Raw genomic sequence first — 27,011 nt, 5'->3', positions numbered from 1 at the left:
CAGGGTCAGTTTGGAATTGGCAATTAGCCTCACCGGCACATATCAGTGGGAATGTGAATGAATGTCCCCAGCATACACGGGACAGCACATGGGCTGTCTTTTCACAAGATAATTCACACAGATTAAATATACAGTAATTAGAATCAATTTTAATTGTATTTTAATCCTACCACTTTATTTTTACTTGCAAAAGGTGCTACTACTGATGAGTATGATGTGCTTTGAGAGGAAAAGCCACGTCGACAGCAAATGAATTGCTGGATACTTTTTCCTTCCAAGGAGCATGGATGCTGAAATGAAATTATTACAGAATATTCAAGATGCAAAAATTACCTTGTACAAAGACCCTGACTTTCTCCAAACTTAACCCAGCCCTGTGTCAGCAGCATTAGGTACAAGGTCATCACAGGCCCCACAGACATCCCTCCATGGATCAATATAGAATTGTCAAGTAACTTAATTTTCATTGTTTGAAATGGTGGAGGAAAATGCTCACAGGCCATTAAGCAGGTTTTGTAAAGATAATATATGGGTGTTGGATTTGAATGCAAGATGCTGGATTTATTAAGGCACTAGCACCAGGCACTGCACTAACCAATGAAACCATCAGTGTCTTAGAAGATGACAGTAAGTAATACAATGAGTTGTACACTGCCTGTGTATTTTATTATAGCATCAGGAAATAAAACTCAAATAGGTTTTATTTGGATTGCTAAGTAATGGTGCCCTAAATATCTCCTCCATTACACATCCTAAATAGATTAATATATTCTCAAATATCTGAAAAATAAGATTATATAAAGAAAAGTCAATTATTTATGGTAGCAGTAGCTATTAGATGTAACAAATATTCTATAGTATGAACAGCTTGGCTGTCCAGCTGCAGACCTCTACAGAATTTTCTTTTTCCAGATAATGGCAGACAATCATCTTAATACATAATTAGCCTGCCTCCTCACTCACATCCGTCCGAAGCCGAATGCGCAGTTGCCTTCTGCGCAGCTGCCTGAAAAACCTTACGATATCGACATCCAGCCCCAGCATCGCTGCAGGTGGCGGATTTACGGCCGCAAAAATTCAAAGAGAAAGGTGACTTCGATTAAAGCTCTAGAGGCCTGAAAGGCGTTTTCGACTACAGCTCGAGGCCTTATTATGCATTCTGATTCAATTACGCATTCGTTCAATACACCTCTATCAGGTTTGTGGTGCTTATACTTATTACTATTCCATATTGTACTGGAATATTCATCATTCAATATTATACTATAGGCCTGGAAAATTCATCAACTAACCGTACAAGCCTGTACAGTAATGAGTAAAGCGGACTACAATCATTATAAAACAACTTCTTCGTTACTTATCATTTGTTCTTCATACACTGCTGACACAAACTCGTGCCCGTTTCATCTTACGTGGTCGAAACGGGTTCTTTGTCTAGTATAAAATGATTCAGCACTGCCAACTACTGAATGGAAGTTTCAACTTAATTATTCTACTTACCTTAATTACTTACTCTTCTGGAACGTAGCATAGTTTTCTCTATCTTTTAGATCCTTAATAAAGGCTTTAAATAAAGTTCTATTCTCAGCCATATCAATTACACTAAATTATTAAATATTTTTATTAATATTTATATATTAAATATAAATTACTAAATGGTAATCCTTTTTGTTCAAGTCTATTATAATAATCACCTTGTTTTACCCTACAATATTTCAAACACCAGACCATGTAGTGTTCTGATGCTTCATTAATACCACAATGCTCACATTTTCCTATTTTATGCCTGCCAATATAATAGTATTGATACATACAAACATGTCCATCTTCTTCTTCATCTTTCGGCTACTCCTGTTAGGGGTTGACACAGAGGATCATCTTTTTCCATATCTTCCTGATCTCTCTTTTCCTTTTAATTTCTTCCCTTTTTTAATCGAAGATACCATTTATTTTTATTTCTTACTGAAGGTTTTAACTAATATAAACGTCTTCCCCTATTACTACTCCCCCAAATGTTTTGTCTTTCTGTAAAAGCTGCCTTTTTAATTATACATTGAAATTCACATTAGCCTATTTCTGTTCTAAACAAAAGTTGTTTTTTTTTAGCTATCTTATCCCAACGGTCTCCACTTGCTGCAGGTACATTGAACTGTTGGCCGTTAAGTCTGCGTCCCTACTACTTGCCCAGAGAGTTTGGACACGTCATTGTTATTGTTTACATCCCTCCTCAGGCGGACGTGGAGATAGTGGGTGACATCATCCATTCCGATGTTGCTAAACTACAAACACAGCACCCAGAAGCGCTTGTGCTGATCTTTGGAGATTTTAACCATGCAACGCTGTACAAAACATTACCTGCCTTCTCCCAGTACGTGGATTGTAACACCCAGTGAAATAGGATTATTGAACTACTTTATGCAAACGTTAAGGACGCATTCAGTGCCACCCCGCTGCCTGCACTTGGGAAAGCAGATCATAACCTGGTTCTGCTTCAGCCACACTACAAACCAAGAGTAAGGGAGCTACCTACAACCACACGCTCATTCAGGAAGTGGTCCCCTGAGGCAGAGAAGGCTCTGAGAGACTGCTTTGGAAATACGGACTGGGATATCCTGCAGGGATCATATAGTGAGAACACTGAGGAGGTTGTTGAATGCACTACTGACTATATCAACTTCTGTATGGACATTGTAGCTCCAGTAAGAACTGTACGCTGCTATGCTAACAACAAGCCATGGATTACAAGTGAAGAGGGCGCTCGCCACAACCATCTCATAGAACATCTGCAGCATCTTATTGCAGATGTTGAAGGACGCCAGCCTTCTAAGGAAGTATAACCAGCTCTGTCCTTTCTTACACAGAGCATCAGTATTGGCAGTCCAGTCTAATTTATAATCCAGCTGCTCTCCCAGGTATTTATAGGTCTGCACCATCTGCACACAGTCACCTCTGATGATCACAGGGTCCATGGGGGGTCTGGGCCTCCTAAAATCCACCACCAGCTCCTTGGTTTTGCTGGTGTTCAGGTGTAGGTGGTTTGAGTCGCACCATTTAACAAAGTCATTGATTAGGTCCCTATACTCCTCCTCCTGTCCACTCCTGATGCAGCCCACGATAGCAGTGTCAACAGCGAACCTTTGCACGTGGCAGGACTCCGAGTTGTATTGGAAGTCCGATGTATATAGGCTGAACAGGATAGGAGAAAGTACAGTCCCTTGTGGTGCTCCTGTGTTGCTGACCACAATGTCAGACATGCAGTCCCCAAGACGCACATACTGAGGTGTGTCTTTAAGATAGTCCACGATCCATGCCACCAGGTATGAATCTACTCCCATCTCTGTCAGCTTGTCCCTAAGGAGCAGTGGTTGGATTGTGTTGAAGGCGCTAGAGAAGTCTAGAAACATAATTCTTACAGCACCACTGCCTCTGTCCAAGTGAGAAAGGGGTCGATGTAGCATATAGATGATGGCATCCTCCGCTCCCACCTTCTGATATGCAAACTGCAGAGAGTCGAGGGCGTGTTGAACCTGTGGCCTCAGGTGGTGAAGCAGCAGCCTCTCCATGGTCTTCATCACATGTGATGTCAGAGCAACAGGCCGGAAGTCATTCATATATAACGACTCCATTAGGTTTCACCTCATTTACCCTTTCCAAAGCAAGAATAGTCGCCATCATTCTGCTGTAAAGACCAATAATTCATTGGATATTCTAACGGTCTTTTCTATATTCTTGTTTTTAACTAAAAATACAAAGGCTATTCTTTCAGTGTCTTTTGATCCATCAGTATAAATGTGTAACATTGTGTGTACTTCCAAATAAATATATAATAACTTTGTCATGCAAATGCACCTCACTTTACTTTTGTATTCTCTTAACTTTATAGTCAATAATTGGTTTCACCAAATACAATGATTGCCAAATTGAAATCTTATTTGACTCAATACTTACTAAAAAGATAATCCTCCTACAGTTTAAAAACTCTTACCGAATGAATCACATTTCATTCCCCCATATTAATAGTCCTAACAATCTTCTGCTGGATATCCTGGATTTTGCTTTAAATATAGCCAATAATTAAGATTTAGTTAAATTCCTTCTCAAACACAGTGGTCGTTCTGTCATCACCTAAACATATTTTAAGTGTTCTATAATTAACCATCTCGTAAAGACAATAATTTAGCTGATGCTGAACAATATGCCCGACTTCCATAGTCTATTATTGCCCTTAGTGTTGTGTATACCCTATATAATGTACTACTGTCTGCTCCCCATGATTGTCCCGATACACATCTAATTAAATTTACTTTGATCTTACATTTCTGTACTACCTTCCTGGTACACTGTTAATCTGAAGTTAATCTCCCCACCGATGTATGTAGAAAACAGCGTGCATGCGCGGTGCAAATCGACAGAGGACAGACCTCAGGAACTGTATGAACCTGCAAAGTGTTTCCGGCGGAAATGAAGCTTTAGGCTGCGGTTGGACAACTGCCATTGGTCCGTTTTTGCGCGCGAGCTCTGATTAGGGATTGTTTTGACAGCGACTTGCTGGCAATGTTAGGAAAGTGTGGGTAATCGAGTCAGATGTCACTGACCGTGGCATAAATTCCACCAGTGTTTTTGGTAAAACTGCAACGGAATGACGCGAATAAGTAGCCAACTTCAGCCTCGTAACTTAATGTGGACTTCCGGTGGAAAATTGAAGGTTAAAGTCACAGCGTCGTTAGTCAAACATGTTTTTTGAGTCCACGTTCACACAGTGAAACAGATATTTGGTCAACGCTTTTGATTTTAAAGTAAGTATTAAAGTACAGTGTTTTTCTATGTGTTGTTATCAGATTCAACGGGAAGCTACCATATAACAAAAATGCACTCGTGGCGGCTTTCTGTAATTTGAGCCGATTTGTAAAGCACGTTCTGTTCGTGCAGCCTGTGAAAGACACCATATTAAAGAATCGATCCTTTTTGCATTTCAGACCTTAAAGCTAAATGTGTAAATAGTATATAGACTTTTATTTTACAAGAAATCGGTTACGTTTTCGCTATGTATCGCACAACCAATATTAACGAGAGTTTTCTAGTCCAGAGCTTGTCTTAAAGTTGATTTTTTGCTCGAAGTTGCCTCCTGGCTGTTAGTGTATTTACTGTCCCCGGGGGTTAGTTGGCATTTAATCCAGAGCTGCTTCCTGCCATACTTTGGTTGACGTGTTGTAAATGGGAATAGGGATTTTACAGCTAAGGGGGTCAAACGGTATATTTCACAGACAAGAATGTACTGAAGATTTAACATGAGTTTAAAGACAAGGAAATCGCAGATGATTTTGCAGGTGGTCGCATTTTGAGACCTCATCATTAGAACGTGCTTAGATTATATTGTAAGTATTCTTTGTAAGACTAACTTGAACAAGAAAAGCATGTTATTTCCTGTGACTAGCCTTGCATGTCGGCTTTGTTGTCTTTATATGTTTTACAGCAGGTAGAAATCAAAGTTACACTGATTTTAAAGAGAATTTGAGAATTTAATTTTGTTGAGAAGATAGAAAGTGGTAAACCCAGAGCTCTTCATCTCTTCATGTGTTCATCTCACATCACATCCTAACATTTCCTCAAACTTTTCAGTGCATTCAAATGCATACTGCTAAATCGTCCTTCACAAAATTGCAAGCAATTGTAACTTTGTTTCTTCAAAGGGTCATGATGCTACCTAAATTCCATGTCTGACAATTGCAATCTTGTGAGATGAATAGCAGGTGTCATAGGAAAAATAAACCTGCACCGTTTTGGTTAGCCATAGAGAGAAAAATATTGGCACAATTCCTTGTTTTATTCTCATTTTTGTGTATGAATTGCCATTAATTGCCACAAAATAAGTACGCATCCAGTGGTTCAACACTAATTCACTGTATAGTACCAGTGTAGGAAACAATTGAAGGCTGAGATGTTACTTTCAGTCATAATCAGTACTGTGTTTCCACCATCCCTTAGTAACAATAGTTTGCATGTGGAATGCTATCAGTATTGAACATTTTTTGAGATTTATTATTGACAAAATACTTGCATACTTTGAACAACTGTGCTTTAAATACAACCTTTAATCAAGCCATTTTGTTTACTACACCCAAGCCTTAGACCTTTCTTGTCTTCTTTCACTATAGAAATTATTCCTTGTAGCTGGCATAAAAACATACAGTGCCTTATAAAAGTACTGTATTAAGTCTATCAACCAATTCTTTATTTTAGTCAATAACAAATCCTACAGTAAAATTTGTTCTCTGTGATATTTTAAGTTTGTGCAAACTCATTTTCATATGATGCTGCAGATCTTTATAAAACTGACATGAGTGCTCTCACTGGGCCATTGTAGATATTCACTTGTTTGTCTGAGCGTCACTAAGGTCACTTTTGCCTTATATTTTGATCATTGTGCATCTGAAAGAAGAATACTATCACAAGCTTCAGCTTTTAGCAGACCAAGTCAGGTTGTTTTGCAGTATTTTCCAGTCCACTCTTTCTTCTGTTTTAACCAGATGCCTAACCCCTGATGTTGAAAAAGAGCCCCACACTATAAGCAGCCACCTCCACTGATCTATACTGTAGGTGTGGTGTTTTTGTGGCCGGTATTATATTTACACTCCTGCTCATGTAAAACTGTCAAAACATTTGTCACATTACAACTAGTTCACTCTCATTTTTTTTTGGCTAACTACAGACATGCACAGGTGCATCTCAATAAATTAGAATATCATCGAAAAGTTCATTTATTTCAGTAATTCAGTTCAAAAAGTGAAACTCCTATATTACTGTATATAGATTAATTATGCACAGAGTGATATATTTCAAGCATTTATTTCTTTTCATTTTGCTGAGTATGGCTTATAGCTAATGAAAACCCTAAATTCAGTATCTCGGAAAATTAGAATATTGTGAAAAAGTTCAATATTCTAGACTCTTGGTTTCACAATACACTCAGCTAATGAACCCAAAACACCTTTAAATGGTCTGTCAGTCTGGTTCAGTAGGCCACACAATCGTGGAGAAGACTGCTGACTCATTGCTAAAGAAGCTGGCTGTTCACAGAGTGCTGTATCCAAGCATATTAATGGAAAGTTGAGTTGAAGGAAAAAATGGGGCAGAAAAAGGTGCACAAGCAGCAGGGATAACCGCAGCCATGAGAGGATTGTGAAGCACAGCCCATTCAAGAATTTGGATGGGGGGAAGATTCCCAAGGAGTGGACTGCTGCTGGAGTCGGTGCTTCAAGAGCCACCACACATAGATGTATCAGGGACATGGGCTACACTGTCGCAGCATTCCTTGTGTCAGGCCACTCCTGAACCAGAGACAACATCAGAAGTGTCTTACCTGGGCTAAGAAGAAAACGGACTGGACTGTTGCTCAGTGGACCAAAATCCTCTTTTCAGATGAAAGTAAATTTTGCATTTCATTTGGAAATCAAGGTCCCAGTGTCTGGAGGAAGAGTGAAGAGGCACAGAATCCAAGTTGCTTGTGGTTCAGTGTGAAGTTTCCTCAGTCAGTGAGGATTTGGGGAGCCATGTCATCTGCTGCTGTTGGTCCACTGTGTTTTATCAAGTCCAAAGTCAGCGCAGCCATCTACCAGAAAATTTTAGAGTGCTTCATGCTTCCCTCTGCTAACAAGCTTTATGGAGATGCTGATTTCATTTTCTAGCAGTACTTGGCACCTGCCCACTCTGCCAAAAGTACCAATACCTGGTTTAATGACCATGGTATCACTGTGCTTAATTGGCCAGCGAAGTCACCTGACCTAATATTGCCAAGAGGAAGATGAGTGACACCAGACCCAACAATGCAGACAAGCTGATGGCAACTATCAAAGTATCCTGGGCTTCCATAACACCTTAGCAGTGCCACAGGCTGATCGCCTCCATGACACACCTCACTGATGCAGTAATTCATGCAAAAGGAGCCCAGACCAAGTATTGAGGGCATACATGGACATACTTTTTAGTAGGCCAACATTTTTGTATTATAAAAAAAAAAAAAAATTATTGGTCTTATATAATAATCTAATTTTCTGAGATACTAAATTTTGAGTTTTCATTACTTGTAGGCCATAATCAGCAAAATTAAAAGAAAAAAAACGCTTGAAATATATCACTCTGTGTGTAATGAATTTATATAATATAGGAGTTTCACTTTTTGAACTGAATTACTAAAATAAATAAACTTTTTGATGATATTCTAATTTATTAAGATGCACCTGCATTCATGTGGTTCTTTTTGAACCTAACTCCATACAGGACAGCTTAGCACCTTCAAAGTGACTGTTGGCTTCTCTAACAAGTTTGAGCAGAGTTTTGAGAGTGACCTTTTCTAGACTGTGGCATGTTGGACAAAACTTCCAATTCTTAATAACTGAACCAACAGTGCCCACTGTGACATCCAAAGACTAGGATATTGTTTTGTACCCTTTTTTTTTCTCAATTTCTGCATTTGGTTCATTCAGTCTCTTACATGTTTGGAATGCTCTTTTGTCTTTAATTTTCACAACTATCCTTCAGATTTTCAGCCTGAATAAAATCTCTTAATGTTTATATGAATAACAATTGTCCGTTATTCAAATGATTCACTGGTGGAGACCAGTTGTTAGAGAACTGCTTCTTCTTTTTTCTTCAAAGGAGTTTTTCTAAAATTAAACATTTTACATTAAAAACAATAATAATTTTGAGTTTTAGTGCTTTGAAATTAAAAATCCCTGAGGACTAAATTTCAGTCTATGATTTGTTATTCAGTATAATGAAAGAATTGGCCAGGATGGTGAATGCTTTGCAGTGCCTTGTAGGTAACATCTCAGAGTTATGGCAGGGTTTTCAAAGTGCACATCTAGATAAAATTAGATGCCATTGGGAATTAAGCTTGTCAGTGAGATTTCCAGAGTACCCGGGATAGCTGTGAGTGCACCCTGCCATGGATCCCTAATCAGAATTGGTTTCTGCCTTGATTTCAGTGCTTCTCTAGGAGAGACTCTGGCACTTTGGGACTCTGAGCTAGATAAGAGCATTACAAAGTGGAATGATGGACCGACTGATGTTCAATTTGAATAGTTTGCCTCATCACTGGCATTCTGCCATTTGTTTGGTGTAGTTTGCAGTATTTTCCAAAATAATAAAAGTGCGAAAGCACATGTGAAGACACACATCCAATGTAAATGAGAAAAACCACTTAAAAACATCCCACCTCGAAAATCTATTGTTTCTATTGTGTGACTTCTTGCTGTAGACAGGTTTGGAGGAACTCTTATGACAGGGAAAGGAGATTAACCTCCACAGCTGCTTCTTATTTCTGCTGCCCACTTTTGGTTGTATGTATGGAGCACGATACCAGAGCAGATTAGGACCAAAAGGAAGCTTTAACAACTGAGGTATTATAATGTAAAACTTTATGAATCTCAAAAAAGACATAGGTTTAGTTAAGAATAGTGAGGGTTAAAGCAAATATTAATGTTATTGAGACCTGTGTCTGCACACATTTGCTTAATAAAATAAAGGGAGAATCTATTTTCTCGCTGAAAATGAGAAAAGGTAAAATTTTATAAATATGATTTAGGTGTTAGTCTCCAAACCTTTGCACACATAAAGTTTTATAATAATTATTCAATATTCCACCAATAATTAATTTTTTTTTCATTTTTTTAATTATTTTTCTTAATGTTATATGCTGAAATGTTCAGCTTCAGCCTATATTAGCATTGATTCCTTTCATAAATGTTAACATCAGTTTTTTTTTTTATTATTAATACACTCAGGAGTTAGGTTTTCTGTTGAAAATGTTGCTTTTCAAGTAAATGAGAGAATGTACAAGATGGCACTGGCTTCTTAACAGTGAAAAATTTGCCTTTCTAACTTGGGGGATGGTTGAAAGATGAACTATGATTTTTATTCATTACATTCAAATAATGTAAATGTTGGAGCAGTGCAGTGGCCGGTGCAGTGGTTTCATGGGTGGAGCATTGTGTTCAAATCCTGCACAATCATGGTCAGTGTGGAATTTGCTTGTTCCCTTCCTGTCTGCAAGAATATTCCTTCACATACTATGTTTCCCCATAATCCAAAAGCATACATGTTGAGTTAGTGTGTGATCCCTGATTATAGCATCTGTCCAGGGTTAGAGCCTGCCGTGTGCTTAGATTTGCCATGGTATGCCCTGGCTGTCCTGAGGATGAACTAGATAATGGTTTGGTAATGTTACAGTTTATGTTATGTTACCGTTGGATGCCTGTTGTAAAATTCAAACTCTGCATTTTTGGCAATAATCCTAGAATTATGGCTCCTTTCAGTGTAACTTTAATATATGGGTAACATGAAATGCTTGTTTGTTGATATTTCATTTTTGTTGTATATTTTTATTTCCAATAAGCGTTTTTACTGCAAACGATTAAAAACTGATTTTTAATCTGTTTTTCTCTTGACTAGGATGGAGCCATATGGCAGGCTTCTAGAACGTTTCACCCATTGTCAACGCTTACTCCTCCATCCTCTGATGATTTCCTGCTCAGGTGCCAGTTTGGCATATCAAATGTTTGAACATCAGCGTTCAAGGAATGAGGAGCTGGCAAACTTCAGCTGGCGAAGCTTTGTGGATGTTCTGACCCAAGATGAGCCATGTCTAAATCAGGAAGAAAATCGCCTAACTTTGTAAGGCCTGGGAAATAAAAGTATTTAAGTGAAGTTTCAACAGAGCATTGAAGTAGAACAAGAGGTCTCAGCCCAGGGCTGCTGATGAGTAAACAAATTAGCAATTCTGCATTATATTAATGTGCATTTTTTAAGCTAATGTCAAATTACATCTCTGTGTTTCACTTACAATATTTAATGTTTTTCCTTTTTTGTGAGGGTATGTAACATAGTTTTCAGCTGCTTTTTGAAGTTCTGGTGATTTTTCCATAATTAAGAAATTGTAGTGGTATGAATTTTTAAGTGCGCTTCTCCTTTTTTAATTTTGGTGAATATTGATTATAACCAAAATATATATTCTCTTTGTATTTATCTGGTGCATAATAGAACAATATTTTCAGCAAAAATGACAAGTATATTAATTTTGAATTTACTTCTGTGAGTGATTTTTAGCTTCAGTGCTATTATTGATTTCTACTTACAGTGTACAAAATAAATAATTGTGCATAAGACATATTGACACTATACATTAGTAAGAAAAATGTCAGGTAGAAATGAAGATGCATATGGCTACAATAGCTGTAGTAGATGCCGTGCTGTGGTACCACAATTACATAAAATTTTTTTAATGTTTACTAAAATTAGATACATTAGTAAATTGTCAGTATCACTGTTGATTTGCTTTTTTTTACTATTAAGAGAACACACACACATGTGGATTTAAATTCTTCTTGGTTTCATGAGCCTTAAAATGTTAATCATATATGTTCTAAATATTTGTTTTAAAGCTGAGGTCAGACATAAGTGAAAAAATAATGCTCGCCTACAATCTGTAGTTGGTTTATATATGCCATACATATATTTTAAAATAGCATAACAACAAAGTTTAGATCTTTTATACACAAGAGATATATTCCGCTAAATAGTAATAAATTACTTCTAAAAGAGAAACTTTGTTGAATGTTGCTCAGGCAATGCAGTAAATATATAAACAGGAAATTAGCAACATATTAATTTAAGATATTAGTTCAGTTAATGGCAGAATTTTACTTAAACTTAGTTGGACTAAATATAATTATTTAAAGGTCTCCACCATAATAACAATATCTAGAGTGGTGAGCATTTCTGATAAGTAAATGTGACTTTTTACTGAGACAAATAAGAAAATATTTACAATGTATTTTTAGCATTGAGTATCTTTGAAAACTGTGACTGATAACTCACTAGGGTGAAGGCTGTAACTGGTATGGATTTATGTCTTATTCACTAATGTAGCCAAGTGCCTTTTATTTAAAATATAAATTCGTCAATGTTCTTTTAAGTGCTTTTTAATGTGTTTTTTATGTACAGAAAGCCTTTGATCTGCCAGCTCCCACTTGTGTTTAAAAGAAACCTGTTAGCTTTAATACAGATGATTAGAACAATCTTCCCAGAGGACTGTCTTCATGATTTAATTTGTGCTATCCAAAAAGATAACATTTCTGATTCCTGGGTTCATGCTATATTGGAGGCAATTAAGTGGGATTTTGAAATGGCTTCTTCCAATACAACGACCACAGTTGGCTCATGTGCTCTAACAGAAAATGGTCAGCATCGAGTGGCTAAGATTTGTGAGAGAATAATGGAAGGAAAAAAAAGCAATGGAAGATGGATGAACATGTTTCATGAAAGGTTGTCAAGCCCTTTTACTTTAGATGTACAACATCAGGAAAATCAAAAAAAGAGAAAAAGCAATTCTGTTTGTACGAGCCAGGGAAGTGCTACCGATAGTGAGGAAGAGGGAAGCCAGATCAAAAAGCAGAAGCTGTACCATTCTTTTGTCAAATTGGATGACAGCAAGCATGAAGGGGTTCATATGGAGGAAATGCTGGTTTCTGAAGCTCAGGATGACTTTCTCCAAGTTACAGAGTATTCAGTTTCTTCAATTGTTAATGATGCCAGGCCAAACGGACAGGTTCAGACTGCAGGAGATGATCACTTAAGACAGAGCACCCCAAGGCCGCTATCTTTAGCATCAGAAAGTTGTGAAGACCTCCCAGACAGAATGCAGGTAACAACTATTCTATATGAAAGCTATGTTAAATATCCTGAGAACAGCACAGTTTGCACCGTTTTTACTTTATAAACATTCATTATATGCAGACTTTTTTACTTCTAGGTCATGCTTGAAAATGATTTGAAATACCCTGGTTGAACAGCATCAGATTATATCAGAGATGTTCCTTAATAAGAGCTGACTGGTTATCTTTTATAAATCTACAGTACCTCCTGGTTTATTAGTGATGCTGTAGTGAAGGACAGTCAAATTACTCAAAACTTAAAGTTCAACTAAAGTGCAATAAATTGTTATAGGTAAAACTGCATTTAGTTACATTTACTTATTATAATGATGGCGGAAATAAAAAAAAAAATATATTAAATGTATGACCAGGAACACTACGGGGACGTAGCAGCATATTGTTCCCATTACATCTTTACATTTACATGGCATGTTCAAAGTTTACACTTTATTGTTAAACTGATGATGCATAAATTTAAAATAGAATTGACAATAGCTATTGAAAGAATATGTGTTATATTGAATACAGTTTTTAATATCATGTATAAATGTATATTTCCATGATACAAAAAATTCAGATGGTTATTTAAATGAAATAGGTCTTCCGGTTGAGTAATTTTTCTCAAATTTCATATCTGTTTGCTTTTTGTCATTATAAATATCTATACAAAATGTGAATCCTCTCTCTGTAATTATAACCATCGTTTACTTGAAAATTTGTGAAAGTATTCAGTTAAAGTACCACTTCTTGTTGCTGGAAGTGGCCCAAAAGTTAAAAGGATTCCTTATTTTTGATATAAAACAGGAGTATAAAATCTCACTGACCTAGGTCAAAGCATTTTCGAGTTATCGTGTTGACATACAGACAGACAATTTCAAAAATGGTATTTTCGGACTCGGGAACATCTACAACGTCAAAATTCATCAAAATGTTGAGTTTGATTTTTTTTTTTTTTTTTTTTAAACGATTCCTATACTTTCTCTATACTATGTGTACAAGAAAGTGATAAATAAATATATTCAAAAATAGGTTAAAAGTTCTTGATGTTACATATAGTATATAACTGTACCTGTTTTTTATATTTTACTTTTATTTTTGATTTTACTTTTGTGCTTGCTGTGAGCCTGAAAAGCAAAAATTGCTTATAAGTCATGGACTTTTGTTTAAAAGACACAGATTTCAAACAAAATTGACATTTTCCCATCACAAAAACATGATTCTCTGTGCATATAAATTGATAATCGTAAAGAACGTGGAACTGGATGCAGTTTGCACAGCCTGTAATGCACATAAGAAGTCCAGTCACAATCAACAAATCAAAGAAGCATATGATATAGTTAGTTTTAAAGCCTGGTGGAGTATAAATAGTATGTGGACCAGATTTGATAAGTTTGTTGCGCAAGTTGTGACCTGAGTGCTGCAGTAGGGAGCAAGCAGTTAAGAAATAACTTTCAAGATTAAACTAAATGGTGTACTTTTTCCTCCTTTATAGATGCAACAAAAATGCATATTACACATTTGTTTCAGGCTTTATATGATAAACCAGGAGTTGCATATTGGCGAAGGTAGCTAAATGCGTATTGCTGACATTTAAAATGCTTTTTAAAAATGTAAATTTTAAAGACATCTCTCTATTATATGGAAAAAAAAAAAATCCTGCAACAAGACAAGACTTTTTGGAAGATCCGTTCAAGTCCCGCGAGACGAGACTTTTGACATGAGATTGTTTCAAGTCACATCCTCCTCTCAATCATATTCAAGCATGCACACGGTCCACTCATATCTCATTTGTGTGAATGCTTTTGACAGACACATGTTTTGCTCTCTCAGCTCTTATAAATTTTCACGTTTTCCTCACTCTCTAAGTTCCCAATTAAAGAAGACATATTCTGTCCAAATCTTATTGATGAATTTCATCCTGAAGGGATATCAACAGAAGAAATGAGTACATGGGCAATCCTAGCAGCAAGAAACAATGAAGTCAAACGAATTAACGCAAAAATTGTCGATTGGTTACACAGCAAATTGGTTAAATGCGTATCAGTAGACTATGCTGAAACAGTTGGTGGTGATCATGTGGAAAAAGAAAACATCACCTTACAATAAAGAATAACTACAACCGTTAACATTGTCCTGTCTTCCATGGCCCGAATTTATGTTGAAAGAAGGATGTATCCAAGAAAGTTAATGTAGTACGTTCTCCCGTGGATAACATTAGTCAACAAAGGAGATCTTGATATGCCATTCATATTAAAACGTTAACTGTTTCCCATTAGAATAGATTTTGCAAAGACAATTAACAAATCACAGAGACGTTTGAAAAAGTCAGTTTATTTATTAGAAAGAAACAAACAAACTTTTTTCTCAGGCAGTTATACGTTGCGTTGTCACAATGCAAGTCCAGAATTGAAATTTAATGCGATATTGACAAAAATTTAATTCAAAAATACACTTTTACTGTAAAACTTCAGTAAAACCTAAGTTTAAAAAATATTTGCGTCTTAATTTCAAAGACAAACGATGAAATCGTATAACTCAACGAAAACTCGAATGCAACATGAAACATTTACTTTCTAGTTATTATGTTTGACTATTTTTAAGATAGTTGATTACTAGCTGTAATGTAAAATAGTTAATTCTATTATGCATATGTAACAATTCCCATGAAAATAACAATCTGTTTAAATTGTACATCCGCACCCCCTTACGTGAGCAGCAGAATCACAAAGTGGCTAGCATGTAGCTCCAGCCCGGGGGTTGGCGAGCATGAGGGCAAAGCCCCCTAGTTATAATAATAATAAAAATAAGAAATATATAAATTATTTTCCATTGGGATTTTAAAATCAACTAGAACAGGGTCAGAAGCAGAATCATACTTTTATGGTGCTAGAGAATTGCTTTAAAAATCTGCTTAGTACACCTGTTGTTCAAAAAGCAGATCAGCAGTGTAGTGTAATCTGTGCCATAATGCATTGTAAGGGGGTTTATTTAAGAAGCAGAAGGCTGTTTTATGATGATGAAGGCTAGCCATTCAAATTATGAAAAGACTGATCTTAGAAATGAGATGTGCAAAATACAGCAATACTGCAGAGCTTGTCTATAGTACCACAATACTGAAATTAGTGTGGGGTAGAAAAATATATCTTTATTTTTTTAAGTGTATATCTTAGATTTTTGTCATCAAATAAGATACTTTTTTCCAAATGCACCTAAATTATTTTAGAAGTAATGACATTCAATTCGTGTGTGAATGAGAGAGAGTGAGCTTGTGTTTATCCAGTGAGAGACCAGAAAAAGCAACAGCATTAAAGCTTTTGCTGCTGTGATTGGAACATCTGCTTTATTGGCTGTGTGGATTATAAAATGGTAAATCAATGGATTTCAGCTTTCAGAAGGCATGTCATGTTAACTTTAGCTGTCTTTGTTTTTTACAGTTGTATGTTCCAAGAATCAAAGAATTGATTGAAACAAATTTGGAGGTCAGCAGCTTTGTTTGTGAATAATCTTTCATTCTCAGTAAACCTTTTGTGTTATCTTATATTGTAAATTAATATTATTTTTTTCTGTATATAGAAGTTGGATTTGATCTCACCTGAGGATCTGCATATTTTCAATGAGTGTGATCCTGTTCAGGTGAGTATTATTTTTGAATACAGAGGCATTGAAAATATGACACTGTTCCTGTTAAGAAACTTAGGAGTAAGCAGTGTGTCTTGGTGAATAATAGTCTCCACTTTGTAGACTCTCCAATTATCTTCTCCATAACATCTAAATCATTTATGTCAACCTATCCCTCTACAATCTCACAATTTTAAGTATTTACAGTATATGTTTTTTGTTTAACTCCTAGAGTGACCTGAATCTCTATATATTAAAAGGAAAGTATTATGATGGGGTCAAAACTTAGACTTTGAATTATCAACAGATTCTGAGGAAAAAAATGAATTTAATCCATTTTGGAATAAGGCTGTAACATAACAAAATGTGGAAAAAGTGATGCGCTGTGAATACTTTCCGGATACACTGTGTGTGTATGTATATGTATATGTATATGTGTGTGTGTGTGTGTATATATATATATATATATATATATATATATATATATATATATATATATATATAATATAACACGCACACACACAGTCAGGTCTATAATTATTTGAACTGTGACACAATTTTCATAATTTTGGCTCTGTACGCCACCACAATGGATTTGAAATAAAACAATCACTATGTAATTAAAGTGTACACTTTCAGCTTTAATATAAGGGGTTCGCCAAAAATATTGTATAAGCCATTTAGAAATGACTGTTGTTTTTCTGCACAGCTATCCCCCCACCCATTTCTAGGGTCCTAAAAGTATATGAACATTTGACTGACAAGCTGTTTCATAACCAGGTGGGAGCAGTTCCCTCATTATTTCATTAACTATTAAGTAGGTAAAAGGTCGGGAATTGATTCCAAGTTTAGAATTTGCATTTGGAAGCTGTCACTGTGAACTTTCAGTATCAGTAAGCACAAACAGTCCATCATTTGGCTGAGAAAATAAAACAAACCCTTTAGCGAGAGATCAGAAACACGATGAGTGGTCAAATCAACCATTAAAAAGAAGGAACACACTGATAACTGTTCTGGATGGTTGTAGAATTCTATCCTTTGTGAAGTAGAACCCCTTCACAACATTTGGACAAACCAAGAACACTCTCCGGGAGGTAGACCTATCATCGCCACAGTCTACAATCAGGAGAAGTCTTAATGAAAGTGAAAACCGAGGGTTTACCACAAGGTGCAAACTACTGGTAAACCTCAAGTATATGTAGGACAGATTAGACTTTGCAGAAAATATTTTTTTAACAAGCCTGTCCAGCTCTTGAACAATTTTCTTTGGACAAAGGAAACTAAGATCAATATATACCAGGATGTTTGAAAAAGAAGAGTATGTAGAAGAGAAGAAACAACTCATGATACAATAAATACTACATCATCTGTGAAACATGGGGGAGGTAGTGTTATGGCAAGATCATGCCTGACTGCCAGTGGAAGTCAGCCACTAGTGTTTATTGATTACATGACTGCTGGCCGAAGCATTAGTCAATCAACTGACCTCAACTCATTTGCACATGCACTTCACTTGCTGAAGACAAAACTTATGGCAGAAAGTGCAATGAACAAGGAACAACTGATGACAGCTGCAGTAAAGGACTGGCAAAGCATCACTGAGTGTAAACACAGCACTTAATGTTGGCATGGGTTCCAGACTTCAGGCAGTCATTGACTGTAAAGGATTTTCAGCCAAATATTGAAAATGATTATTTGTTTATATTTATGGTTGTTAGTTTATACAAATACTTTTAATGACTGTCTTTTCCAAACAGCTCATACAATTTTTTTGTTAAAAATCTAGATATATATAATACCCAAGACACTTATTTATATGAGAGCCTCTAAGGGGTTGGAATGTATTCCAACATCATCAACCAACCTGCATAGTAATTCTAACATTACATTTGAATCTTGGCTGTGTGGTGTTTTATAGGAAAATGCAGCTTAATATATTTGAAAATAAGAATAAAATGTGTAGTAGCAAGAGAAAAAACAGAGTAAAGTAAGTACAAAATGGAACAACTCGCAAAGCCATAACTAGAGACACATCCTACAGGTTTTATTCCAACATCACTAAAGTGTGCAGGATAGGTTAACTGTCACCTCTAAATTTGCCTTTCATCAGTGTAAGTGTGGAACGGGTCTTCCAACAATCAGTACTGCAAGGAGGGGTTCAGATCAACAACATTTATTTCTATAGCACATTTTCATACAAGAAATGTAGCTCAAATTGGTTACACGGTATATAAAAGAGTTACAAAAGAAAAACAAAATGGCAAGTTAGAAACTAATGTATAAAAAATAATGTATAAAGAATCAATATGCACTTACTGTACATAATACAGATATACAAATAGTAGAATCCTAATTTGAATTTTTTTTTTTTTTTAAAGTCCATTATGCTGCAGGATTAAGTAAATACTAATAGTACTAGATCATCTAAAAACTAAAGCATTTCAGGAATTACATGTTTTTTCTTTTTTTTTTTTTTTCTTCTAAACTGCTAAGAGTAGCAACTTTGCTGACTGACCGTTCTTTTGCTTTGTATTTTCTTTCTGTTGGATTGAAGACAAGAAATCTTTTCTAAAAGACTTTTCTTCTTGCTCTGTTACAGCCTTTGGTTAATGCTTCAACTATGATAAAAAGAAAACAACAGAAAATGTATTTCTTTCATCATTACCATGTTTCTTATTTAAATATTTTGTTTTTACTTTTGTAGTTGGGAGTACTTTGTAAGGCTCTGGGTCTCCCTGATGTACCTGAGCAGGTGTTGCCCCAGTTCTGTAGCCAGTTGCTGGCCATAGCCACTGATCTCAGCTATGGATCTGCAACTGTTCTTGTCAGGAGCCTCTTCCTTAATAAGGTGATTTTTTCATATGCTGTATCCTCAACAATAATGTGAATTTTGTTTTGTTTTTTGTTTTTTTCTTCTTCAAAAGATAATGACTAATGAGCTAAACAGATGCGCTTGATGGACTGAATGGTCGCCTCCTGTTTGTCATATTTCTTATTTATTTAAGAACAAGAAAGTCAAGTTATGAAATATAGCCTGCAAATATGACCACAGTTTTTCTTTTCTTTGTTGAGCTTATTACACATGAGAGGAGTTTTTCATTTTTTGTGGTGAAAACCTTAATAAGGCAGCATTTGTTACATTTATGTTTTGCAAAATATTCCAGGTGTTGACCCTCACTGAACCTGCCTCCCGATTCCTTATGGTAGCTTTGACAATGTTCTGTAGCCACTACCCTCGACCCACCTGCTGCTCTCTGATTAGCCCTGTATTGCAAGCAGATAACAAAGGTACTGTATATTTAATTGGAAAAGTTTGTTACTTTTTTTCCATCCATCCATTTATTTTCTGCCACTTATCTGGGTCATGGGAGTAGCAGTCTAAGCAATGACACCCAGACATCCCTTTTCCCCATCATCTTCTCCAACTTCTCTGGTGGAATAAGGAGGCATTCCCAGGCCAGCCAAGAGAGAGAATCTCTCCATCGTGTCCCCAGTCTGTCCCAAGGTTTCCATATGGTTAGACATGCTGAAACACCTCTCCATGGAAGAGTTCTAATCGGATCCCCAAATCACCTCAACTGACTCCTTTTCATGTGGAGGAGTAGTGATTCTAGTTTTAACTCCTCCCAACTGTATCTGCTTCTCACCTTACCTCTAATGTTGAGCCCAGCCACCTTGCGAAGGTAACTTATTTCTGCCACTTGTATCCGCAATCTAATTCTTTCGGTCACTACCCACAGCTTGTGAGCATAGCCAAGATTAGGAACATGGATCGACAACCGTAACATCTACATCTGCTTGTCGATCTAGCTCTTACTTTTGAATAGGATCCCAAGATACTTAAAAACCCCTCTGCTTGAGGCAACACCTTATCCCTAACCTGGAGAGGGGACTCCACCCTTTTCCGGCTGAGAACAATGACCACGGACTTGGAGGTGTGAATCCTTATCCCATGCCTCAGTACATGTCTAAAGTCACAGCTCAATAAAGCCAGCAGGACCACATCATCCACAAAAAGCAGAGATGTGATCCTGAGGCCACCAAACTTGACACCCTTCCTCCTTTGAAACAGAATCCGAGACAAAGTGCAGCCCTGGTGCCAAGTCTGACTTACTGCCAGTAATGTGAACCAAAGTTTCACTCCAGTTTTGCAAGGACTGAATAGCCAACAGCAGCTGGCTTGGTACCCCTATACACACAAAGTACTCCAGAGGATACCCCAAGTGATATGGTCATATACCTTTTCCAAGTGCACAAAACACATGTAGATTAGTTGGGCATACTCTCATGAATATTCCAGAATCCTTGTGAAGGGAAAAAAGAAACTGGTCCAGCGTTCTGTACCTGAGACTAAATTCACATTGTTCCTCCAGAATCTGAGGCTCGCCCAACAGCCAGATTCTCCTTTCCAGAACCTTGGCATTGACCTTCTCAGGGAAGCTGAGGAGTGTGATTCCCTGTAAAATTGGAGCACATCCTCCGGTCCCCTTTGTTAAAGTTGGAGACTAATGCCATATTTTACCAATTTAGAGGCACGGTCCCTGACCTCTATGCAATGGCTGTCAGCCAAAACAGCCGAACAACATCCAGGAGCCTTTAAGAACTCTGGGCAAATATCATCCACCACTGGAGCCCTGCCATTGAGGAAAATTTTTTTTAATTACCTCGGTGACTTCATCTTCAATCCTCTTCCAAATCTTCTGACTGTGCTTCCTCAAAGGCAGGCATGTCGGTGGGAATTTAGGATGTCCTTAAAGTGTTTCTTCCGCCACTCGATTATATCCCCTGGTGAGGTCAGCAGCACTCCATCCATGCTATAAACTGCATGGGCAAAGCACGGCATCTCCCCCCTGAGTCGCCTGACAGTTTGCCGCAATCATTTTGAGATTGTTGATGTGCACCTGGTGGTTGGGCCTTTACCCATGGGACTCAGTCAGTCACAGCCCAAGTCAGTAACATGGGTCCATCCTCCAGTGGGACCACCACCTTGAGGAGGAGCCATAATGGTCTTGGAGCATTGTGGCCTGGATGGGTGATCAAAGGCAGGTGTCTTGGCGGACGGATCTCCAGCTACTGAAACTCACTGTTGGGGCAGGGAATGTGACTTCTATGGCTTGAAAGGAACCTGAGCTAGTGAAGGAGGTTAGAGAGGACATGTTTAGACATTATCTGCCTCACCCAAATGTATGGCTATTGGACCAAACTCCCGGAGAGGGGCTGGACTTTATACCACTATAGCGTGAGAAGCTTTGAGCGGTTGTTGCCTTATTTAAAGCCCCCTAGTTTAGCATGTGCATGTTGGAGTTTATCCAAGTTGACAAGAGGGTTGCCTCCCTGCGACTTAGAGTCAGGAGGAGGTTTCTGATTCTCGTTTATGCTTATGCGCTGATAGTTGGGTCAGAGTATTTGGCCTTCTTGGAGATCTTGTGGGAAGTGCTGGTAGGTGATTCCATTGGGGACTCTTGTTCTACTGAGAGACTTTAATGCTTACGTGAGCAGTGACAGTGAAACCTGGAAGGGTGTGAATGGGATGAACAACCTACCTGATATGAACCTGAGCAATGCTTTGTTATTGGACCTTTGAGCTAGTTAAAGCTCGTCCATAATGAGCACAATGTTCAAATGTATACCGAGTGTGTGGTAGACGAACCCCATCCTAGAGACGTACCTTTGGATGAATATTTCTTGCGTTCCTAGGGAGGCCTGCGGCATTGAACCTGAATGGGCCATGTTCCATGTCTCCATTGCTGAGGCGGCTGAGCAGAGCTGCAGACATTAGGCCATTGGTGCCTGAAAATCACCAAACACTGGTGGTGGATGTCAGCAGTAAAGGGAGCCATTGGATTAAAAAAGGAAGCCTTTTGAGCTTGGTTGGCTTGTGGGACTGCTGTGGCAGCTCCAGGTACCAACAAGCCAAGCTGAGCATGGCAGTGGCAGTTGCAGAATTAAAAACTTTTTGTATTTTGCACAATAAATGAAAAACACACATGCTTCATTGGTTAACCTTGTCTGTGCTTGAAACTTATTTACTTTTATTTTATTTGTTTCTAGGGACTAATCAGATGGAGATTGTTTGCAAACTGATTATGGAGTATTTAGAGCCTGAATACAACATTTTAGTTTTTGAGTAGGTATACTATACTCATCAGCACTTCAAATATTAGTTTGATTTTCTTCATGATGTGTGATTGTCGGCAAAATTAATGTGTAATGTAATCTGAAATGTATATACGTATTACATGTCAGACTGTATGTATTATTATTGCAGTGCGAGTAAAACCGAATATGGAGGGTGACAGTAAGGCATTGGTATTGACTACAATTTCCCATTCATGCTTCCTCCTTTGTCTGAGCATGCATGGCAACTTACGTGATCTTAAACTTTGGATTTCATAGTCCTGATTTTCAAATTATGGATTAAGATGCTTATGTTATTTAATCTGTACGAGGCAGGACTGTCTCATGCACATATCCAATAATATAGACAGTAGGATTTTAGAATCCTTTAAAACTCTACTCAGTGTTATTTTGGAGAAATTACAGTTAGGTCCATAAATATTTGGACAGAGACAACTTTTTTCTAATTTTGGTTCTGTACATTACCACAATGAATTTTAAATGAAACAACTCAGATGCAGTTGAAGTGCAGACTTTCAGCTTTAATTCAGTTGGGTGAACAAAACTATTGCATAAAAATGTGAGGCAACTAAAGCATTTTTTTTAACACAATCCCTTCATTTCAGGGGCTCAAAAGTAATTGGACAAATTAAATAACTGGAAATAAAATGTTCAGTTCTAATACTTCGTTGAAAACCCTTTGCTGGCAATGACAGCCTGAAGTCTTGAACTCATGGACATCCCCAGATGCTGGGTTTCCTCCTTTTTAATGCTCTGCCAGGCCTTTACTGCAGCGGCTTTCAGTTGCTGTTTGTTTGTGGGCCTTTCTGTCTGAAGTTTAGTCTTCAACAAGTGAAATGCATGCTCAATTGAGTTAAGATCAGGTGACTGACTTGGTCATTCAAGAATTTTCCACTTCTTTGCTTTAATAAACTCCTGAGTTGCTTTGGCTATATGTTTTGGGTCATTGTCCATCTGTATCATGAAACGCCACCCAATCAATTTGACTGCATTTAGCTGGATTTGAGCAGACAGTATGTCTCTGAACACCTCAGAATTCATTCAGCTGCTTCTGTCCTGTGTCACATCATCAATAAACACTTGTGTCCCAGTGCCACTGGCAGCCATGCACGCCCAAGCCATCACACTGCCTCAACCGTGTTTTACAGATGATGTGGTATGCTTTGGATAATGAGCTGTTCCACTCCTTCTCCATACTTTTTTCTTGCCATCATTCTGGTAGAGGTTGATCTTGGTTTCATCTGTCCAAAGAATGTTTTTCCAGAGCTGTGCTGGCTTTTTTAGATGTTTTTTAGCAAATTCCAATCTAGCCTTTCTATTCTTGAGGCTTATGAGTGGCTTGCACCTTGCAGTGCACCCTCTGTATTTACTTTCATGCAGTCTTCTCTTTATGGTAGACTTGGATATCGATACGCCTACCCCCTGGAGAGTGTTGTTCACTTGGTTGGCTGTTGTGAAGGGGTTTCTCTTCACCATGGAAATGATTCTGCGATCATCCACCACTGTTGTCTTCCGTGGACGTCCAGGTCTTTTTGCGTTGCTGAGTTCACCAGTGCTTGCTTTCTTTCTCAGGATGTACCAAACTGTAGATTTTGCCACTCATAATATTTTAGCAATTTCTCGAATGGGTTTTTTCTGTTTTTGCAGTTTAAGGATGGCTTCTTTCACCTGCATGGAGAGCTCCTTTGACCGCATGTTGTCTGTTCACAGCAAAATCTTCCACATGCAAGCACCACACCTCAAATCAACTCCAGGCCTTTTATCTGCTTCATTGATAATGACATAATGACGGACTTGCCCACACCTGCCCATGAAATAGCCTTTGAGTCAATTGTCCAATTACTTTTGAGTCCCTGAAATGAAGGGATTGTGTTAAAAATGCTTTAGTTGCCTCACATTTTTATGCAATCGTTTTGTTCACCCCACTGAATTAAAGCTGAAAGTCTGTTCTTCAACTGCATCTGAGTTGTTTCATTTAAAATTCATTGTGATAATGTACAGAACCAAAATTAGAAAAAAGTTGTCTCTGTCCAAATATTTATGGACCTAACTGTATGTGGATAGGATTGCCAAGCTTTGTTGTCTGATTGTCCTCTTCTCGTCAAAATTGTTTAATAGTCTGATTTTCTAACTTTCATATTATTTACATGGTTTTGCCAGCAGGCATCTTAAGGCAAAAAAGTAAAGCGGATTTCATGTTCAGAACTAGAAGTAAAACCTGGAAACATGTTTTTAATATCAAGTTTAACAACTTAATGCCTAGAAAGTTTTTTATCTCATTCCTCCTGACCTCCCCTTTTTTCATCAGTTTTTCAATTTACAGTATCACTTTAATTAATTCATGCCATCCTTTTACCATTGGTGTAGAGATGAGTGTGAAATGTATTTATCTTCAAGTGCTGTCTTCTCTTAAATCAATCAAAAGTGGAGTGCATATGTTGAAATGATCTTAGCTTTAAGCCAGCAAAAATAACATCTTACATGAATGAAGACCTCTACACATTATAAAATGTTTTCTAATCAGGCCACCTGGAATGAATCAGAAACGTATCATGGACCAAGCTACTGTAAGTTTGCCACTGCAGAACCTTGTATATCTTCCTTCAGTTTTTACTTTACTTTAACACTATATTCAGTATTCAAATAATTAAAATAGTGTTAGCCAAAATTACAAATACAGGGCTTTATGTTTCTTTAATAATAATTTTTCATCTTCGTAGTGTGGAAGAGGAGCAGAAATGTTATTCACTGGTTTTTGTGCTTTGTATCCAGACAGGTACTGACTATAACATGGAATGAAGAGGTTTTGTCTGTGGTTCATTCCTTGTTGGATAGAAAGGTTATGTTTGTTTGCTCTTTCAGTTGTTTAAATTATGCCCTGTTCCTATTTGGCATTTTGTTAGTTAAAAAGTAATAATCAGTTTTATTTATAAAGAATTGTTAAATGACACAAAGATCCATCTGTGACCAGTAGAGTGCTTTTCACAGGCTTGGTGGATGAATGAACCTGTAAGTCTATGACTTTCTTGTGGTTGACGGCTGTTTTTGTACAGGTGGAGCCGAGTTCCTCATTACTTGACCAGATTATCAATAAGTTTGGCCAAGAAGCATCTGGTTTTAGCAAGTCAATGAAGTTTGCGAAGATGCTGCTGACCTTCCTAACAAAGTACCACAGTAAAGTAAGTTTCTTTAAACCACATACTTGTCATTTGAATGAGTGAAAACATGTGTTTGAGAGAGAACTTGTTAACCTTAAAATGATATATGAGAAATAAATTAATACAGTAAATGGACAAATTCATCATATTTTGAGTCACCACAATACCCTTCAGAGCCTGGGAAACTTTCACACTCTGATTTTAGTCTTGTATTCTTTAACCCTGGTCTATACTAACAAGTTGGGTTAGATTGGAGGTGACCAAGAGACCACCTAAACTTATACTTAAGAGTATAAAAAGGTTTGTACATGCACTTTCCCTCTTTATGATTAAAGTTTCTAAATTAACCTCTAATGTTGTACTACAACCTGGTTTTATAAACTGTGATTCTCATAAGACATTTTATTTATTTTTTTTCTCTGCCTTTCCATTTTTTAGGTAACTGTGGCACATAAAAACACATTGTCACATGTGTTGATGTTGAATGAAACATTCTTGAAGAAGTCCTTACTGGCTGCCCTTAAACGGATTTCTACAAGTTGACCTGTATGTCATGACGGACTTGTATGCTTCTCAGTGCAGGTCTGGGGAGTGTAAACATTTTCCCCTAAAGTAACATTATAATATGTTAATATTAATAATATGTTAATGTTAATAATTTATTGTTCCACAGAAATAAAGATAATATTGTCCTTAGTATGTCTTATGTTTTTTGTTATTGCCACTTATCACAAAAACACATTATGTTGTGTAGCTCATTTTTTTCCTGTCAGCTTTTTCTAAAGTATTGTTAAGATAAAATATTAGAATAAGCAAATATTTATTCTGTTCCATATAAGGACAATCAGTCATTTTCTGTTTATTCAGTTTGAAGGTGATATTGACTTTCTTAATTTGCAGTATTGTGTGGAGACCTATTTGTAGACAGCCATCTACACAAAGTTTTATTAGAGTAAATACTTGACTTTAAACATACACAAATCTTTAAATCGCCCAATTAAATATGAATGTATTTCCTGAGCTGTGTACATTTGTTATACTTAAATGCCTAATTTCATATGGTTTTACATAAACTAAAATATTCAGTCATCATATTGTTGGATCTGCTTGTCATATTCAGTTACACTGGAGAGGCCCCATGTAGATATACAATACAATACAATACAGTTTATTTTTGTATAGCCCAAAATCACACAGGAAGTGCCGCAATGGGCTTTAACAGGCCCTGCCTCTTGATAGCCCCCCAGCCTTGACTCTCTAAGAAGACAAGGAAAAACTCCCAAAAAAACCTAGTAGAGAAAAATGGAAGAAACCTTGGGAAAGGCAGTTCAAAGAGAGACCCCTTTCCAGGTAGGTTGGGCGTGCAGTGGGTGTCAAAAGAAGGGGG

General features: G+C 37.1%; 1 protein-coding gene across 3 annotated transcripts; it reads left to right on the top strand.

Moving 5' to 3' along the window:
* Nucleotides 1-4,468: 4,468 nt before the first annotated feature.
* Nucleotides 4,469-26,320, top strand: fance (FA complementation group E). 3 transcript variants are annotated; one of them, XM_028797028.2, is made up of 11 exons: nt 4,469-4,796; nt 10,450-10,671; nt 12,001-12,700; nt 16,145-16,189; nt 16,284-16,343; nt 19,033-19,176; nt 19,493-19,616; nt 22,380-22,455; nt 25,239-25,305; nt 25,520-25,645; nt 26,063-26,320. In XM_028797028.2, the coding sequence occupies exons 2-11, from the start codon at nt 10,451-10,453 to the stop codon at nt 26,165-26,167; spliced, it is 1,668 nt and encodes a 555-aa protein (XP_028652861.1). In that variant the 5' UTR covers nt 4,469-4,796; nt 10,450; the 3' UTR covers nt 26,168-26,320. The 3 variants fall into 3 exon arrangements, 1 of the variants encoding a protein (XP_028652861.1); XR_007934441.1 differs by lacking the exon at nt 26,063-26,320 and having other exon boundaries at nt 22,380-22,459; nt 25,243-25,305; nt 25,520-25,594; XR_007934442.1 differs by lacking the exon at nt 26,063-26,320 and having other exon boundaries at nt 22,380-22,459; nt 25,520-25,586.
* Nucleotides 26,321-27,011: the final 691 nt, after the last annotated feature.

This window comes from Erpetoichthys calabaricus, chromosome 3 (assembly GCF_900747795.2).
Source record: "Erpetoichthys calabaricus chromosome 3, fErpCal1.3, whole genome shotgun sequence".
Taxonomy (NCBI): domain Eukaryota; kingdom Metazoa; phylum Chordata; class Cladistia; order Polypteriformes; family Polypteridae; genus Erpetoichthys; species Erpetoichthys calabaricus.
Note: the sequence above shows the minus strand (reverse complement) of the source record. Positions and strands in the feature narration are given on the sequence as shown.